Source organism: Panthera uncia, chromosome D4 (genome assembly GCF_023721935.1).
Source record: "Panthera uncia isolate 11264 chromosome D4, Puncia_PCG_1.0, whole genome shotgun sequence".
Lineage (NCBI taxonomy): Eukaryota > Metazoa > Chordata > Mammalia > Carnivora > Felidae > Panthera > Panthera uncia.
The window spans coordinates 81,557,140-81,575,942 of record NC_064807.1 but is presented as its reverse complement, the minus strand read 5'-3'; the positions used below and the strand labels follow the sequence as shown (position 1 = coordinate 81,575,942).

Below are 18,803 nucleotides of genomic sequence, written 5' to 3'. Positions count from 1 at the left end.
AGACCGAGCATGAACGGGAGAGGGTCACAGAGAGAGGGAGACACAGAATCTGAAACAGGCTCCAGGCTCTGAGCTGTCAGCACAGAGCCCAACGCGGGGCTCGAATTCACGGACCGCGAGATCATGACCTGAGCCGAAGTTGGCCGCCCAACCAACTGAGCCACCCAGGCGCCCCACTGTGATACTTCTTAATCTCAGGTGCTAAAGGTCCAGACTCTTACACTGGGAAATAAGTGCTGAATAAAAGTCTCAGAGGTCCTGGAAACAGGCAAAGCCCTCCTGCCTTTCAGCTCCATACCTTGAAAGGAATATTTGTGACCCAGGCAGGCCACATGACAGCAGAAATTCATATCCCCAGAACAGCCTGGGGAGAAGGAACTTTAAGCCAGAAATGCCCATTTTAGGGGTGCCTGGGTGGCTCAGTCGGTCAAGCATCTGGCTCTTGATTTGGGCTCAAGCCATGATCTCACAAACTGTAAGATCAGATCAAGCCCCAAGTCAGGCTCTATGCTGACAGCTGGAACCTGCTTTGGATTCCCTTCCTCTCTCTCTGCCTCTCCCCACCTTGCACTCTCTCTCTCTCAAAAATTAATAAACCTTTTCTTAAATGCCTAATTTATATGTAAGGAAATAGCCCCCAAATAAACTGGTGACTGAAATAATGGCCCTGCTTATGACTGGATCTCCCAGGCAGGGAGTCAGAATTTAATAAATCTATATATACTATCCTGGCGCACCTGGGTGGTTCAGTTGGTTGAGCCACTGACTTCAGCTCAGGCCACGTTCTCTCAGTTTGTGGATTTGATCCCCGCATGGAGCTCTGTGCTGACAGCTCAGATCCTGGAGCCTGCTTCAGATTCTGTGTCTCCCTCTCTCTCTGCTGCTTCCTTGCTTGCGCTCTGTCTCTCTTGCTTTCAAAAAATGAATAAACATTAAAAAAATTTTTTTAATCTATACTATGTCAGGGATGACTGAGGGTATAAAACCATGCAGGGCCTCACAGTACCTTAGGTAAAGTGGTCAGGAGAGATTTCTCTGAGGAGGTGACACATCAGGGACCTGAAGGAAGTGAAGGAGGAAGCCAAGCAAAGGCCCAGAGACAGGGCAGGTGTGGCATATTCCGGAAACGGGTCATACTGGGGCACAAGAGTGAGAAGAGATGGAAGCAGGAGAGGTTTTGTAGGCTGAGGGAAGGACGTGGTCAAACTCATGGGACAACACTGGAGATTCTGGGCAGTGACGTGATCTGACTTTAAGCTTGAAAAGTGTCCCTCTAACAGCTGTATTGAGAATATATGGGAATAAGAGCTAGAGAAGTGATTTAAAAGGTGACACCAATGGTCCAGGTGACAGGCAATGGTTAGCTCGGGCCAGACAGGTGCCAATAAGAGTCGTGGGAAGATGTTAGGTTATTGTGAAAGCAGAGGCTGCAGAATCTGCTGGTGTTTGGATGTGGCATAAAGGAAACAAGGGAGTAACAGATGACCTCCAAGTTCAGAAAGATGCACATAATCATTATTTCTAAAAGAACTATAAGCATTTGGAAAATATGACAGCAAAGTCCCCTCGCACCATTCAACTTTCTTTCAAGACTAATCCATGCCAAGATTGCCTTCCGTCTGCCCTCTCTTCCTGATACCCATCTACTTGGAAGCCGTGGTCTGTGGAATGCTTATTAATTCATTCATCCAACAAGCATCCATGTGCTGGGCCTGGAGACTAGATAAACTAAATCAAGTGTCAGCCAAGGTTCTACCCAGAGGGAACTTACAGGCTGGTTGTGGAGACAGACTTACAACTTTTTTTTTTTTTTTTTTTTTTTTTTTTTGAGAGAAAGTGCGTGCGCCAGTACGGGAGGGGCAGAGGGAGAGCGAGGGAGGGAGAGAGAGAGAGAGAGAGAGAGAGAGAGAGAATCTCAGTATGGAACCGGAGGCAGGGCTCAATCTCAGGACCCTGAGATCATGGCCTCAGTTGAAATCAAGAGACGGTCGTTTAACTGACTGAGCCATTCTGACACCTGGACCTGTAAACATTTTAATTCAGTATATTTGGGGCTAAAGAAAGGATTGCACAGAAAGCTTGGGACATCAAGCACTTGGCTGGCTCAGTTGGAAGAGCATGACTCTTGATCTCAGGGTCGTGAGTCAAGCCCCACATTGGGTGTAATGATTACTAGAAAATAAATAAATAAATAAATAAATTAAACGACGACGAAGACAACGACTACAACAAAACAAAAACAAAAAGAAAGCTTGGGACACAAAAGGGAGATAATATACTAATTTAGTCAAAAGCTAAGGCTCATGGCTAGAACCCAATAAAGGGATGGAAGAAGCCTCCCTGGAACCGGACAGTAACAAGGGGGCAACCTGGCTTTGACTAGTGCTCTAAAAGGTGTTGGTTCATATTTGTACATGGCAGTGGAGTGACACTGGAGTGATTCACGTTTGCTGGTTGGGGCAACTGCCTGGTCAGAAAGCCTGAGCACCTTCCCTGCTTTGTGAATTCTCCTTTAACTTTCAGGGCCCAACTCAAGTGTTCATTCCACAGGGAATATTAATGTCAATCATACTTTGAACGATTGTTGTGCATTAGATCTTGTGCTAAGAGTTTCTCGTGTTCGTAAGCCTCAAAAAATACCCATTTCACAGGTGAGAAAACTGAGACTCAGAAAGGGGAAGGGATCTGCCAAGAGTCCCGGCGAACAACAACAACAACAAAAGGCCCTGAATGCTTTCTCTTGCCACATGCTGCCTCCACTGGAACGTTTATGGAGTTGGGAGTATAGCTGTCTGATCCCGCCTCTCCCTGCCCTCTTCGGATTTTAAATTCCTTCAAGGCAGAAGTTGGGTTCATTCATCTTTGAAAACCCTCATCCCCTCCAACCCCAGGACACTGGCGCCCAGATCAAGGCAGCACAAATGGAGCGACCTGCAAAGGTCTACTGAATGAATGAATGAACGAGTAAATGACTGAATGGACGAATTCGAGTCCTCACTGTGCCATCTCCGGGAAGCTGCCAGTCACCCTGGGCCTCGGTTTCCCCAACTGCTCTGCTCAGGAGACATGAAGACCTGAGTAATCCCAGGTGCGGGGCTCCTCGGGGCGAAACTGGGCGGGCGGTACCTCGGCGCTCCCCGCGGCGGGGTAGTGATTGGAGTCAGGGGCGGAGCTAGGGCTCCCTCGGGGCGGAGCCATTGGCCGCGCCCGCCGCCACCCGGCAGTAGTTGTGGAGGTCAGCCCCGCCCGCTTCCTCTTTCCTTCGGCCTCTTTCCATCGGCGCGGCGGCAGATTGTGTAGACATGGTGAGGGCGGTGGAATCGGGTGCCATCCCCGCGCTGTGGGGCTCGGGGCCTGGGGTGGGGAGCTCGAGGTGAGCACTGGGGTTCCATCTGTCAGCCGGGCCTGTAAGGCGCCGTGCCGAGTGGCCTAGCGCCGCCACAGCAGGTCTCCCGCCCTCTCCCTTGTTGGCCTGGGCCTGGAGAGGTGAGCCCGCGCTGCCGACGCCTCCGTCTTTCTGTCTGCTGAATGGGAGCAGCGGCCCAGCCTCGTAGCGGACCTGGGCGAGGGCGCGCCTGCGGGGGCCTCAGTTTCCTTGCCCAAGGCACAGACTCGGGGAGGGATGCCGGGCTCGCAGCCCGTCCTCCGGGGGCTGGCCACGGCGCAGGCGGAAGGGAGGATGGCCGCTGGGAAGGGGAGACAACCTTGCTGGGTGTTTGACCCAAACCCTTGATTGCGCACAGGCCAAAATTAAGGCTCGAGACCTTCGCGGCAAGAAGAAGGAGGAGCTGCTTAAACAGCTGGAAGACCTGAAGGTGGAATTGTCCCAGCTGCGCGTCGCCAAAGTGACAGGCGGGGCGGCCTCCAAACTCTCCAAGATGTGAGTGAGGGGCGGCAGGACCACGGTTTTCTCGGTGTGGGGGACACCTGTGCGTTGGAAGCATTTGTACAGTTTTCGAAGCTGGCTAAAGGAAATGTCCGTTTCATGGACCCGTGGGTTGGAATGTCATGCCCTTCCTAACCAGCCTTTCCAGGCTCGCCTTGCTCACACCCAGCTGCATGGGAGACCCGCTGTGTGGTTTTCTTCTTATCTGCATTTGACCATTTTGTCCTTTTGCCTGGAGTGCCCTTGCTCAGCTTCGCTGGTTGAAGAAAGAACAGGTTGTCCCCGAAGCCCCTTTTTTATTTTTTTAATCTCTTTTTAATGTTTATTTACTTTTGAGAGAGAGCAGGGGAGAGATAGAGAAAGCGGGAGACAGAATCCCAAACAGGCTCCAGACTCAGAGCTGTCAGCACAGAGCCTGAGGCAGGACTTGAACCCAGCAACTGTGAGATCATGACCTGAGCCAAAGTCAGATTGTTAACGGACTAAGCCACCTAGGGGCCCCCCTGAAGCCCCTTTTTAACGCTGCCTTGAAAAGCCTAACCGGACCCATTTCTCCCACCAGCACTTGGTCCTCCCTGCCCTCCTCCCTCACTTGGTAGATCAGTGCCTTGTGCCCACCTCTCCCTTAAGTTGGAGTTAACTTAGTTACATGAATCAAGAATCAGGACTTGTGAAAGGAACATGGGTTTGGAGTCTGTGGAACTGGGCGCAGATTCCACTTTTGCCACATCCTACCCGATGGGTGTGCTGACTCACCACTCAGAGTTGGTTTGTTGTTTTAGTTTGTTTTGCTTTTCTGTAAAATGGGCCCCCAACAACCAACTCGCAGTGCTGGGAGGGGATTGGATGAGTTGGGGAACACGCAAGCAAGTTGCATGCTGAGCCCTCTGTCTACTGAGTGGCCCTCCTTCATCCCCCAGCATGCCTCGTGTTCAACATTGACCACAAATCACTTATTCCCAGCTTCTTCCTATGTTCATCCTCTCCCCCCATGGCCTACGTCTTGTTGCTCCCCCCGAAGTGGCTCTTCCTGTGACTCCTTAAACTTGTTGCCCAGCTTGTGGCATGATTTCCCATAGTCGACTTTGACTTTGGTTAGGTCTTCGTAGCTGTCAGGATATATGGCCTGGGGTGGAAGGTCTTTCCTGATCTCCCTTCTGCTTCTGCTCAATGAATGAATACTTCACAGCTTCTCAGAAGCACTGGGTATGCCAGCCCTTCCCTGTCCCCACTCGAGGGATACCCATCTTCTAGAGTCTTCAGACCTCACCCCCAGAACCACCTGGGCTGGGTTAGGCACCTCGGGTGAATATGGACAAGCTGGTGGGGAATAATACCACTCCTGTCTTAGGACATCTGGGGTCCTGAATGAAATGCCTGGGGGGGGGGGGGCACTGTATCTCTCCACCATCTTCACTGATGTCTCTGTTTTGTAGCCGGGTTGTTCGTAAATCCATCGCCCGCGTTCTCACCGTCATCAACCAGACTCAGAAAGAGAACCTCAGGAAATTCTACAAGGTGAGTCTGGGCCGGGGGGAGTCGGAGGGATGCTTAGCTGCAGGGGCAAAGTTCCAGCTCTTCCTTGGCCAAAAGGGTGGTAGGAAGAGGCTCTTTTCTGCTGGGGTGCATGGCAGCGGGCTTTCCAGAGCCTTCCCAACCTGTAGCTGGTTTCACTTCCAAACCAGCATCTTGGCACTAGTCTGCATTTCCTCGGGGCCGCACTGGTCCAGAAATGAGCGTGGTGAGAGTCTGGCTGGAGCCTTGGGTTTTGAATCCAGCCTCACCAGCTGAGTAAGTCTGAGCAAGGTTATCAGGGCTCAAGCTGTGAAGCAGAACCAGTTGGAAACTTCATGTGTGTGTAGACATGCACTTGACTTATTACAGAGAATTGGCTTATGTGATCGTGGGGGCTAGCTGATAAGTCCAAAATCAGCAGGGCTGGCTATCGGGAAGAGAAGGTCGTGGGCGGGCCGGAACTCACATGACACAGGTTGAAGCCCCTGTCCTCCGGTGGGATTCCTTGGGGAGATCCTCAGCCCTGCTTTAAAGCCTTTCAGCTGAAAGCCGCCATGTGTTCCTGGGTTAGCTGCCCCCAGGGATAGTAGCATGTGCGCGGGGGGGGGCGGGGGGCAGGCAAGGGTGCCGCCATCCCTGAATGTGTGTACATTGTGTGTGTGTGGGAATGTTTTCTGAGAATTGGGCTTGAAACTTTGATGTTTTTTATTTTTGAGAGAGACAGTGGGGGAGGGGCAGAGAGGGAGACACAGAATCGGAAGCAGGCTCCAGGTTCTGAGCTGTCAGCACAGAACTCGACGCGGGGCTCAAACTCACGAACTCTGAGGTCATGTCCCGAGCCGGAGTCGGACACTTAACCGATTAAGTCACCCAGGCGCCCCAGGCTTGAAACTTTGATCAGGCTCCAGAGGGACCATGGTAGAGGTGGTGGGCGGTCTTCCAGTGAGTTCACCCCCTGCCAGGCACCACTCAGTCCAGGGGTGGTGGGGGGAAGGGTCAAGGTGAGGTCTCTGTCTCTAGGTTAGTGCTGTCGGCACGGTCACAGATGGCCACATGTGGCTGTGGTGGCTGAAGGCCTGGATTTTTAACGTAGGCCTCGCGTGGCCAGCGCCTGTATTGGCCAGCAGAGCTCTGAGGGCTTAGGAAACTTGAAATGGATGAGGCCCTGACCTGTGCTGTGGATAACATGGATATGGGTGGACAGAGACTCATGCTTCCAAATCCCCCGTCTTCGAGCTTACCCTCCTCTGCGCAGCTCGTTCTGTTTCTGCACTTCTCTGCCCTGAGGCTGTTCCCCCTCTTAGCTCTCACACCACTGCCCTGTGCCTGTACCACCTCTGGACTATTGGCAGTTCCCAGAAAGCGCCTGAGCTGGCATTCTTCAGGGTTTTTGTGCGCCCCGTTTTCTCCCCCTTGGAACTGGTGTTCGCTCCGATTGCTTGCTTTGTAGGCTATTTCCAGTCATTAGGTGGAAGCTTCCTTTATCTTTTCTCCTCTTCCCACCGATGGGCCGCTTGTTAGCTGCGCGGTCTTACCCACTGGGTTGGGAGCTCCTTAAGCAGGTCTGATTCTTCACTGAGGTGGTACCCAGCACAGGGCCTCAGTCCCCTACTGGGCTGGTCCTATACCTCCTCACGCTCAGGTCTACGCGTTAACCTTCGCATCCCAGTGGCCCCCTTCAGGCACTTCCAGCATCTTCCCCGTGCCCGCTAGCCGCTTAGTTCCAGCCTCGGAGGCTTCGTTAACTGCCGCAGTAGCCCCAAAACCCTGGTGCTCAGGTTCCCCGCGCTCTCCCATCACCCAGGGTAAGAAGTATAAGCCCCTGGATCTGCGGCCCAAGAAGACACGTGCCATGCGCCGCCGGCTAAACAAGCACGAGGAAAACCTGAAGACCAAGAAGCAGCAGCGGAAGGAGCGGCTGTACCCACTCCGGAAGTATGCGGTCAAGGCCTGAGCACCGGCATCAATAAAACACAAACAAACTGGCTGGCCTTGCTTCATGTTTGCGGGTGTTTCAGCGAACCGTGCTGGAGAGGTGGGCTGGCGTGCCCTGGTCGTGGTTACTAGGGGCCTGGGGGCTTTGGCAGGCCTGCCTGCGGCTGTTGGCAGCCCCGGCGTGGGACCGTGACCAATCCTGGTCACAGGGATCTGTTGGGTGCTCTGTTAAGGTTACTTTGGGCCTGTGGCGTGCAGCTGCCCTCACTGTCCTTTCAGGGGCTCGTCCTGCCGGGTCCCATGCGCCCTGGGCAGGGAGAGACAGGCTTGAGATCAAAGAGCCATTTGTGGTGATGTTATATCTGAGAGGCTCTGGGTGATTTGATCGTGCATCGAAGTTGGCGTCTTGCCTGATCAGCAGCTCCAGACACTAAGAGTTTCCCATCTGGGGTGAAGGCACAGGCGTGGGCCACATCCAGGACTCCCTGCCGAAAGCACTTCACTGGGCTCTGGGAATGCGAGTCCTGCCTGCCCCCAACCTCCCCTGGCAGGCCTTTTCCTACACCCTTGGGTGCTACATCCGTGGATCTTACTTACCTTCAGAGTCTCAATGCACTTTCCTGTGTTGCAGTCCCAGACTTTGACCTGGAAAATAATAAGCAGAAGGGAGGGAGGCCTCACCCCACAAGTCTGGCGTCCTTGAAACCACTTTGGAGTGAGTCCCAGCCAACCTCTTTACCTCTTGGTCTGGGTTTTGTTGTCTGTGAGGTGTATTTAACATGCCCAGCATAAAAATCTGATGCGAAAATTCAGTGCAGTGCAGTTTTCTCTTCCCTGAAGCTATGGTGTGTCTTAGAAATGTTACTGTCACTAGCAGCTTCTGGGCCAGTTTAGACCTTAGTGCCCAGAAGTGGTGGGCACCTGGGTTCTGTCCTTGTCACCTTCCTGTTCGGGGCAAATAGGATGTGGCCCTTTCTAGACCATGCTGAGGGCTCTGGTAAAGGAGGATGTTGGGTTAGGAGTTCGCGAGGAGGACAGGCCTGGGGCGGGCGGCAGGGGGGGTGGTGGGCTTACCATATGGGAGTAGCCAGCGCTGGCTAGCTGTGACCCATCAGGGGAGAAAGCTATGCTCTTCACCCAGGTGACATGGCCCTTGAGCTGAACAAGCAGGTTTCTGGTGGAAGGCTTCCAGATGTGGATGGTCTTGTCCCAGGAGCCAGAAGCCTGGACAGCAAACAGCTCTAAGCCCATGGGTTTGTAGCCAGCAGAGGGCCAGCCTGGAACCCAGGGCAACCTAGCTCACCAGGAGGCCGGATGCTGAGTAGCACAGGCAGCTGATGTTGCCACTGTGGCCCTCCAGCTCTTGGTGGGAGATCACTGGGGTCCCCGTCCGCAGGTCCCAGATGCAGATAGCAGAGTCCCAGGAGCCAGTGGCCTGCAGACATCTGCTGTGAGCATGAACTAGCAAGCCCATGCCCACCTTTTGTGGTTCTTAGGCTGGCCAGGCTCAGGAAGCAGGCAGTTTGTGAGCCCTGCTGAATTCCCCATCTTATAGATAAGGGGAGTGGCTCAGAAGAGCAGAGTCACCCAGTTAAGGTCTGAAATTCTGACCACTGCTCAGCCCCCAAGCAAGTAAGCGGATGTGGCTCACCAGGCAGTCTGAGCTGGGTGCGAAGTCACTGCTCTGGACAGAGTCTCGGTGCCCTCCTAAGTGGCGCAGCATCTGGCCAGACTGCAGGAGAGAGCCCTGAGCTTTGGAAGGTAGCCCAGAGCCTTGTGGTGCTAGGTTCTAGGCCTCAGATGGGTCAGACCAGGAATGGGTCAGACCGAGGACCCAGACCAAGGAGGGGTCAGACTTCTCCTTTCAGGGCTGCCTGGGTAATGTGATCACACAGGGTCTGGGGAGGTTACCTGGTCCTTGAGGGGAGGAGAGGGCAATCCAGGCTGCATGACCCTCACAGGCAGAGATCTTGAGGCACAGAGGGCTGGTGTGGCTGGGGATGTAGCTGCAGCCAGATGTAAGGGGGTCTTGGATGCCAGGTGTGGGCATGGGCAGTGGGGAAAATGGAACAACCTTTCTGGGGCACTGGGGTGGGGGTTGTCTCCTCCAGGTCCCAGGTCTCGCTCTGGCCACCCCTCCACATACCTGCACCTCCCAGAGCACCACCCGCTTGTCCCAGCCACCCGATGCCAGCTGCTTTGAGTCAGGGCTAAAGCTAACCGTCTCCACACTCCTCTGGTGACCTGGTGGAACAGGATACGGCAGGATCTAGAAAGGAACATAGGTTTGGCTACTTGGTCCTAGTCCCACCCAGTGCACTCACCCTTCAGGACATGCAGACACTTGGCTTCTGCTACATCCCACAGGCGGATGGTACAGTCACCAGAGGTTGTGGCAAAAAGGTGGCCATCAGGGGAGAAGCGGCAGAACTTGATGGGGCCTGGGTAAGCAGGCATGGTCAGGGAATGGGGTGCTGCCTTCCACCTTGCAGGCCAACCCCTGCCAATCTCTCTAGCCTTATCGCCTACCTACCCTCCTCCCTCCTAACTCTCTCACCCTCCAGCCATCTAGCAAGTTGAGCTTCCATGACTTGACCTGAAACACCCAACTTTATTTTGCCCATTTGTAAAATCAATGCCAAAAGCAAATGCAGGCACCTTCCAGAAATTTTTTGAGAGCCCAGCCTGGGTTTGTTGCCTCCTTTGAGCTCCCCAGTCCTGGACTTTACCTATTAACAACATTATTCAATCTGCCCTGTAATTACCAGATTTTTTTTTCTTGTTTCAGTAATAATTATAATAGTTCTATCTACTGAGTTCTTACTGGGCGCGAGGCACTTTGCATTATCTCATCCCACAGGGGAGCAACTGTCCCCATTCTAAAGAGAAGGAAATAGAGGCTCAGAGAGATGACATAACGATCACAGTCAAAGTGGTTAAACAGCTGAACACTCTGCTAAGTGAAATAAGTCATGAAAAGGAAGGTACTTAGAGTAAATTCATTGAGCTAGAAAAAATGGTGGTTGTCAGGCTGGAGGAAGGGATGAATGGGGAGTTTAATGGGTATAGATAGAGTTTCCATTTTGCAAGATGAGTTCAGGAGACTAGCTGCACAATGAACATACTTAACACTACTGAACTGAACATTTAAAAATGGTTAAGATGGTAACTATTTTTAAACAATGTATAACAGTAGGAATGGGGACCTGACTCTCAACCAGTAGAGCATGTGACTCTTGATCTTGGTTGTGAGTTTGAGTCCCATGTTGGGTGTAGAGACTACCAATTTTTAATTAAAACTTAAAAAAAAAAAAAAAAAACAGTAATAGGGTCTGAGTCCAGGTCTGTCAGAGGCCCTGTGTCCTTGCCCTCCTGCCCCAGCCCTGCCCAGGCTGTCTGGCATGAATGCCCAGCTCAGATGTCAGAGTGATAGGCTCTGCAGAATGCCAGACAGGCCCATGGGCCTTGGTCTCCACATCCAGCCTCAGGAGCCCCACCCGCATGGCCACCCAGCCTCCACAGCAGCCGCCCGCTCTGGGTCTCCCAGCCGTACACATAGCCATCCTCAGAGGCTGTGAGCAGCCTCTGGCCGTCGGGAGAGAAGGCTGAGGAGTTGACCTGGAAGGAGAGCACAGAGTAGTCCCATCCTGGGGCAAGAGACACCTGTCTGCTCATGCCTGACCCCAGACTCCTGGGCCAGCCCCAAACACTGCCCCATGGGCCTGGGGTTGGAGCTTAGACTTCAAGCCTCACTCTACAACTAGAGCTCAGAATGCAGGAACCACCCTTGCAGTCAGAGCCAAGAGCTTGGAGCCTTCTCTGGAATCCTGTAAAACCTGGGCCTGAAGCCTGAGAGTCCTCACTGAAGGTAGAGGCTGGAGCCTTCTCTAGAACCAGAGCCTGGCACCCCAGAGCCAAGAGCCCATTCTAGAGCTGAAGCCCAGAACTAGGAGTTCAAAATCTAAGCCCTGAATTCATTTTAAAGCCGAAGTCAAAACACTGGTGTCATCCAGGAGTTTGTACCCTCTCTAGAACCAGAGCTTAGAATCTGTAGCCCATTCTGGAGCTGGGTGGGGGCCAGAGAACACTAGACAGAATAAGGAACCACTCTAGACCCAGAGCCAGGACCCTAGAGTCAGCAGAGCCCAACCGGACCTTACCTCCCCGCGGTGCTGGCCGAAGAATTTCACTCTCCCCACGGCCAGCGTTCCTGCGGACCGGCTGTTCACGGGCCCCAGGGCGCTGGTCCAGCCAGCCGGCCCCACTTGAGGTGGAGTGGATGGAGGAAGCTGTGTACAAGGGGTCTCCATGGAAATCGGGGCGGAGCACGCAGCCACTGCAGGGTCTCTGGGAAGCCACGAGGAGAGACAGGTTGGGAGAGACTGTTCTCGGCCCCCGGGGGGTGGGGCCGCGGCGGGCAGGACCATCCGCGGCTCTGAGAAGGTACTTACTTCCCCTCCTGGCCGCTGCCAGCCAGACCTTGTGCAGCCCCGACCTCGGGGCCAGACCACGAGCACGGCGACCGCTAGAGGGCACGCCAGCCCCACACACCGCCACTGCCTCCCCGCTGCAGAGCGTGCAAGCTCCCAGACCCCTTTGAGAGGAGCCGCTTTCCCCATGTGCGCAGTGGGGTGGCACATTATAGGTGCCCAGGAAAGCCCGCTCTGGTTCCAAGACCCCTTTCCTCCTGGAGTGCCCAGTACTGAGGCTGAGAAGTTCCCATGAAGGGGGCAGGAAACGATGCTATCTGCCCTCCAGAATGGGGCGAGCCTGAGGTAGTGTGTGTAAGGCACAGGGCATTAGAAAGTGGAGTCCCTGTTAACATTCTGGCAGCACAAAATGTGGCCATCTGAGGATGTGGAGGATGTGGAGGCCATGGTAGGAGGCCCCAGGAGGTGTCAAGTTCCTTGTTGGATAGTTGAAGCTGAAACCAGACAGGAACAGGACTTGGTTTCAATGTTCGTTTTGCAGATGAGGAAATAGAAGCCTCATAGGTAGAGGGACTTTCCCCGAGGTCACTCAGGCAGTAGGAAACGAACTGGGACTTAACCCATGACTGTCTGACTTTGAGGGCCTATATTAGGACCATCTGCCATGAATTCCAGGGGTCTCAAGCAGATGCCAAGGTCCTTAACTCCTGGTACATCTGGGAAACTGAGGCCCTGAGAGGGCAGATTTGGCCCAGTCATCCAGTACTTCTGTGGCAGAGCTGGGGCCAGGACCCAGTCCCTCCCCAACAAAGCACAGGGGTGGAACAGAGACACCCTGTCTGCCACTGTCCAATGGATTCCAGGCTCCTGGGGGGTGGGGGTGGGGCAGCGCTGCTTTGGGAGCCTCAAACTCAAGGATTCCCAGCAGTGACTCACACCCCTCCCCCAGACCTCTTTCCCAGACTCTTCTCACGAGATCCACTGCTCTCTATTTTAGGTCTCAGACAGTCAGGCGGGAGAGGGGGCGACAATGGCGGCTTTGAGGCGGCGCCACCCCCATCCTAACTCCAAGAGGGCCCAGGTCACTGAGTTGGCTCCTCAAGGACCCATCTGGGTTGGGCCTGTGAGGCCACCACCCCATCCCTGGACATGGCTGCCGAACACAGTTCCTCAGAGCTATCTGGCCCCCCAGGCCCTCCCCACTCCCTCTGCGTAGGCAACTCCCTCCCAGTCCATGCCCCATCTGGCATCTCCCCAGCCACCTGGCTGCTCTTGCTTTACCAGGAGGGCCCAGAACCACCTAACCTCGTGCAGCCCATCACTCCCAGACCCCTGTGAACAGACCTTGTCCACCAGGCCCGGTGACTACTCAGCTGGTAGAGGTGGAGCTATGGTTAAAATCTTCTCTTTTCTTTTCTAAGTAAGCTCTATGCCCAACATGGGGCTTGAACTACTCACACCCCCAAGATCAAGAGTTGCATGCTCTGCTGACTGAGTTTAAACCTTTTTGCTTGACACCAGAGCTGGTGGTTGGAACTACCCACCATGAATTCTAGGGGCCTCGGGGGCCATCCTGTCCTTGTCCTCCTGCCCTCCCACCCCCACCTTGCTCCCTGAACTCAGCCACAGGGCCCTTTTTTCCATCCCCTCCACCTTCACTCCCGCTCTGGGCCTGTGCACACAGGGTTTCCCCTCCTCTTACCTGCTTACCTTGGGATCTGCCTCAAATATCACTTCCCCGAGGTGCCTTCCCTTGCCCATCCCCCAGACAAGTCAGAGCCCCTGCCCCAGAAATAGGGCATTAGAGCCACCGGTCTGGGTTGAACCTGAGTCCTGCCAGCTACCAGCTCTGCGATCTTGGGCAAGTCACCTGATCACTCGGTGCCTCGTTTCCTCATGTGTAAAATGAGTGTACTCACAGCGGTTGCCTTGTGAGGAGTCAGTGAGATGGTGCCATCAAGGGCACCTGGTGTGCAGCAAGCACTCAAAGAAGTGGGGGCAAAGCTGTGACATCCACAAGCCTCAAATCTAGACACAAAGCTCTGAGTGCCCTTTGCCAGGCTCACCCAAGGGGCCCACAACCCAGGGATACCTCATGATGTAGAGAGGGCCTGGTGGTCGGGGGTAGCCTGTCTCCATGCTCAGCAGGGGCTGAGGATTTGGGCAGAGGCTGCACCTGCAACAAGGGATGGTCCACGGTCCACAGGGGAAGGGAGGGCATGGGTTACAGTCACCTTGGCAGCAGAAGTATTTCACTGGCCCGGGGTTCTGCCCATGAGATTAGGGGACACATATCCTCACCTCTCCAAGAGGGTCCTCAGAGGATGTCTTCCACCCCTTGACTATATTCCTTCTCAGAGAGCCCATCGCCTTCTCTCTTCCCCCAGCCCAGATTGTCTGGGGAGGTGTTTTGTTTAGTTTTGTTTTTCTGGCCTTTCCTACTGTCACTCTATCTCTTGAAGGTGACCCAGGGTCTTGGAACCAGCCTTGCCCCTCTTCACTATCCCAAATTACCTGCCTTCCCGGGCCCCTTGGTTCTCTCTGAAATTGCCATGGGTATGCAGTCACTTTAAAGAGGAAACTGGAGGGGTGCCTGGCCGGCTCAGTTGGTAGAGCATGCAACTCTTGATTTCTCAGGGTTGTGGGTTCGAGCCCCATGTTGGGTGTAGAGATTACTTAAAAGTAAAAATCTTTTATTTTATTTTTTTTAATTTATTTTTAGAGAGATAGAATGCACAAGCAAGGGAGGGGCAGAGTGGGGGAGAGAGAGAATCTCAAGCAGGCTCCACACCCAACGTGGAGCCTGATGCAGGGCTCTATCCCCACACCCTGGGATCATGACCTGAGCCGAAATCAAGAGTTGGACACTCAACTGACTGAGCCACCCAGGCACCCAAAGGTAAAACTCTTTTTAAAAATAAAATAAATATAAAATAAATAAAAATAAAAATAAAGAGGAAACAGAGAAGGAAATGACTCGCTCAAGGTCACACAGCTAGAAAGTAGGAAACCTGAGATTCAAGTCTATGTCCAATAACCCCAAAGACTTCAGCTTATTGCTGGTACCAGACATTCTTTCAATATAGCGTGGGAAAGTTGGGGTATCAGCCCCTGCCCACCTCCCAACATATCTTACCCCTGTGAATGGGACCTCACTACCCCTCAGGACAGCCTATCCCATCGTAAGAAACTCCTATTACTGGAAGGTTCTGGATGAGTCGGAATCTGCCCTGTACTGTCCAGCAGAGTGGACAATGGGCCCGGCCTGCATCCCTGCAACTCCACTCCAGGGTCACAGCCAGCTAGTTCTGAAAGGCTAGAAACAACTCAAAAAGGCAAAAACTGTAGAAATACATGATTGCATAGTTGAACAATGACAGCTACCCAGCCAGGGAAATGGCCAGAATACAGCTCTGCATATCAACATGCAAACATCTCACAAAACATGCTCCACAAAAAGCAATGTGGCCAAAGATGCTATAGGCCAGAACTCCTCATATAAAAGTCAGGACGTGCCAAAGGCAAACCCTCCATTACTCAAGCATACATCTGCCCGCACTGAAACTTGAAGAAAAAGGGAGTGACAAACTCTCAAATAACCAGAGTGGTTAACTATGGGGAGAGGAGGGGAGGGGACACAGGGGCCCCGCAGTAGTACTTGCTCCTGGTGATATTCTGGCTCAAAGCTGGGCAGTGGGCCTCCAGGTGTTTGTTGGATTGTTCTTTTTTTTTTTTTTTTTTTCAATATATGAAATTTATTGTCAAAATGGTTTCCATACAACACCCAGTGCTCATCCCAAAAGGTGCCCTCCTCAATACCCATCACCCACCCTCCCCTCCCTCCCACCCCCCATCAACCCTCAGTTCTCAGTTTTTAAGAATCTCTTGTGCTTTGGCTCTCTCCCACTCTAACCTCTTTTTTTTTTTTTTCCTTTCCCTCCCCCATGGGTTTCTGTTAAGTTTCTCAGGATCCACATAAGAGTGAAAACATATGGTATCTGTCTTCCTCTGTATGGCTTATTTCACTTAGCATCACACTCTCCAGTTCCATCCACGTTGCTACAAAGGGCCACATTTCGTTCTTTCTCATTGCCCTGTAGTACTCCATTGTGTATATAAACCACAATTTCTTTATCCATTCATCAGTTGATGGACATTTAGGCTCTTTCCATAATTTGGTGGATTATTCTTTAATAACCAGCCCTGCCTGTCCGGCCCCTGCCCACCTCTCCTGCTTGCTTCAGGCTTCCTCACCCCTTCCTCCACACCTTCTGCCCACCACCCCCAGTCCTGAGCAGGTTAGTGGATCATAAAATGCCAAGGCTAGGATGTGCTTTCTGATGGTACCCCGAGAAACAAGGAAAGCCCTCTTGTAGCAAGAGAGCAAGTAGAGGAAAGGTGGAGAGTCAGGCTGCCCTGCTTCCTACCAGCTTTCTAGCTCCCAGCTCTGATCCTAGAAGCTGTCATCCCAAACTGCACCTATTTCCTACTTCTGCTGAGTCAGCTCCAGGATAGTTTTTGTTTTTAAAAAAATTTTTTTTTAAAGTTTATTTATTTTTGAGAGAGAGAAAAAGAGAGAGCATGAGTGGGGTAGGGACAGAGAGAAAGGGAGAGAGAATTCCAAGTAGGCTCTGCACTGTCAGTGTGGAGCCCCATGCGGAGCTGAAACTCACAAACCGTGAGATCATGATCTCAGCCGAGATCAGGAGTCGGACGCTTAACCAACTGAACCACAACCACTAGTTGTACTAACTAGCTGGACTCACCCTTTCTGGAAAAGTAGGACCGCAGTGCTTTCTTCTCTCTTTTTGTGTTTTTGCTCACTTGCCTCCCAAAGGGCTTTGACTAAAACATTTCTGTAATTTTCACAGCTGCTCCCCTTTGATTATGCCTCTCGGGCTTCTCCTCTGGGCTTCCTCTGCTTCCTCTGCAGCTACTTGCATTCTGGGATCCTAGCTCCCCAAGTGTGATCAACACCTTTATTGGAATGCACTGCAGTTGTCATTGTCCCTCCTAAAGTGTGGAGACCAGAACTGGAAACATGCTCTGTATGGGCCAACAAATGCCAAGTTGAAAGATACTGTCATCTCCAATCTTCTAGACACTCAATCTCTAGCAATGCAGCCTGCATTGCTAGAGGCATTTGTCTTTTCAACAGCTACGTTATTCTGGTGACTCAATGAATCTGCAGTGAGAGCTTTTTCCCACAAACTACTGTCCAGGCAACTCTCCCTCCCCTATAGAGTCTTTGCACAATGGATTCTTTGGAAACACACAAAACCTTACACTATGCTGGTTAAATGTCATTTTCTGGATCCCATCCACCCATCTAATCTTGAAAGTATTGTAAGTGTGGCTTCCATTGCATAGAACTTTGATTTCCTCACCGTGGCAGCTGGGAATTTTATGAGCAGGCCTTCTGTGTTCTAAATCCAAACTGTGAAAATGATGATCAGTGGGACTACCACTAGAGACTTCCACTGATTTTCACCTTCTTTTGCACCCATCTGCACCCATCAGGATCATGAACTAATTGTGAGGGGAAGGAGGGTCCACTCCCTTAGGAGTGGGGTCTGGGTGGGAAGGAGAGTGATGAGCTCCTACCTCCACCATGGCTCTCTGATTGCAAACAACACAAACCCACCTATGGCCAAAAGAGATCATATGGGAAGGGACTGGGCGGTTGGGGGGGAGTGGGAATTAAAGATGGCAACGCAGTAACGCCCAGGAAGTACAGGAAGCAGGGCTGCTAAGCCACTACGATGCCCAAGCACAGGATCCTTGAAGACCATATGATTGGTCCAGCATGGGTCACTCCAGGGGCGGGGACCTTGATTGGCAATCCTGGTATGACCTGGGGTTTTACCTCGACCTCCACCCTCCTCTACTAATCAATCAGGGATCTCTAGGCTTAGTACCTGCTGTGCACATTGGAGTCAGGAGCCGGAGGGGTGCGTTCAAATTGGGCTCTACCACCCATCCGCTGTGACCTCGGGAAGTTGTCTAACTGTTCTGTGCTTCCTTTCCCTCGTGTCTACAATTAGGATAATGATTAATACTCACCTCATAGGGTCTGCTTTGAAGATTGAGTTTTAATACATGCAAAGTGCTTAGAACAGCGTCTGGTGCCCAGTAAGTGCTCTGTGTTGGTCAGCTGTGTTACTGAAGTATTATATCGTGAATCCACAGTTTTCTAGTGTAGCCCGAAAGATATGAAGATAAACTCCCATGTCTTAGAGAAACTCAGGTAGGTGTATCTGCATAGGGCACTGTTGCCCTGTTGGCAAAGGAGACAGGCAAGAGCATAGAGTGGTTTACTTCCCAATGACCGCCGTTGGCATTGGTAGAGCACGGCCTTTCCTGAGCGCTCTCAGATCACGGCTGGATAATCTGTCCAGGACTGCTTGGCAATCAGTGTTGTGCTAACTAGTCCTTGATTGCTGGACTCACCCTTTCTGGAAAAGGAGGACCGCAGTGCTTTCTTCTCTCCTGGCCCCTGGCCTCTGGCAGTGCTCTGTGGTGTCAGAGTTCCGCCTTCCACTCTGGCTCTGTTGGGCTATGATTTGCTAGAGCTAGAAACTTGGTTGTATTTATTTATCTTATTATATTTTTAGCATGTTCTTTTCTAAAACCATCTTTCCGTTTGGGTAGAGTGACCCGGACGCCAGAAGGAACCTGAGAAGCTCAGGGGGCCTGCCCACCCTCCAGTGTCCCCGGCGTGGGCTGTGGCCCCGTGCCTGTGTTCCAAGCTCTCAGGTTCAGGGACTCTTCCCCACAGCCCTCTTCAGCCAGTCCCACGTTCCAGTAACTCTTACAGAGAAAGAGAAACCTCCTAGGCCCTGGGACGAGCACCACAAAGGTCATGAACATACCGCCTTAGGACCGGATTAGGACCAAATGAGGGGGCCAGGGGTGGGTGCCCTGGCAGGGCCTCTGTGACAGGCCCATCCAACTTGTGGAGATGGGGCCACAGCCCAGCCAGAGAGGACTTTTATGGCATTTTTTTTTTTTTTTTTAGAACAATGAATGAACGTTTT

At 52.5% G+C, this 18,803-nt stretch overlaps 2 protein-coding genes across 3 annotated transcripts; one reads left to right on the top strand and one right to left on the bottom strand.

The window, feature by feature from the left end:
• The first annotated feature begins 3,202 nt into the window (after positions 1–3,202).
• Positions 3,203–7,387, top strand: RPL35 (ribosomal protein L35). Its single transcript, XM_049628711.1, has 4 exons — positions 3,203–3,305; positions 3,744–3,880; positions 5,323–5,404; positions 7,206–7,387. Exons 1-4 carry the CDS (start codon positions 3,303–3,305, stop codon positions 7,353–7,355), a joined length of 372 nt encoding a protein of 123 aa, XP_049484668.1. The 5' UTR covers positions 3,203–3,302; the 3' UTR covers positions 7,356–7,387.
• Positions 7,388–7,678: 291 nt separating this feature from the next.
• WDR38 (WD repeat domain 38) lies at positions 7,679–11,672 on the bottom strand. Of its 2 annotated transcripts, XM_049628700.1 has the most exons (9): positions 11,497–11,672; positions 10,834–10,954; positions 9,661–9,777; positions 9,483–9,580; positions 8,988–9,068; positions 8,640–8,771; positions 8,411–8,560; positions 7,934–7,981; positions 7,679–7,821 (listed from the first exon to the last, which is right to left on the bottom strand). In XM_049628700.1, exons 1-9 carry the CDS (start codon positions 11,644–11,646, stop codon positions 7,693–7,695), a joined length of 1,026 nt encoding a protein of 341 aa, XP_049484657.1. In that variant the 5' UTR covers positions 11,647–11,672; the 3' UTR covers positions 7,679–7,692. The 2 variants fall into 2 exon arrangements, with proteins under 2 accessions (XP_049484657.1, XP_049484652.1); XM_049628695.1 differs by having other exon boundaries at positions 7,679–7,981.
• Between the last annotated feature and the right edge of the window lie 7,131 nt (positions 11,673–18,803).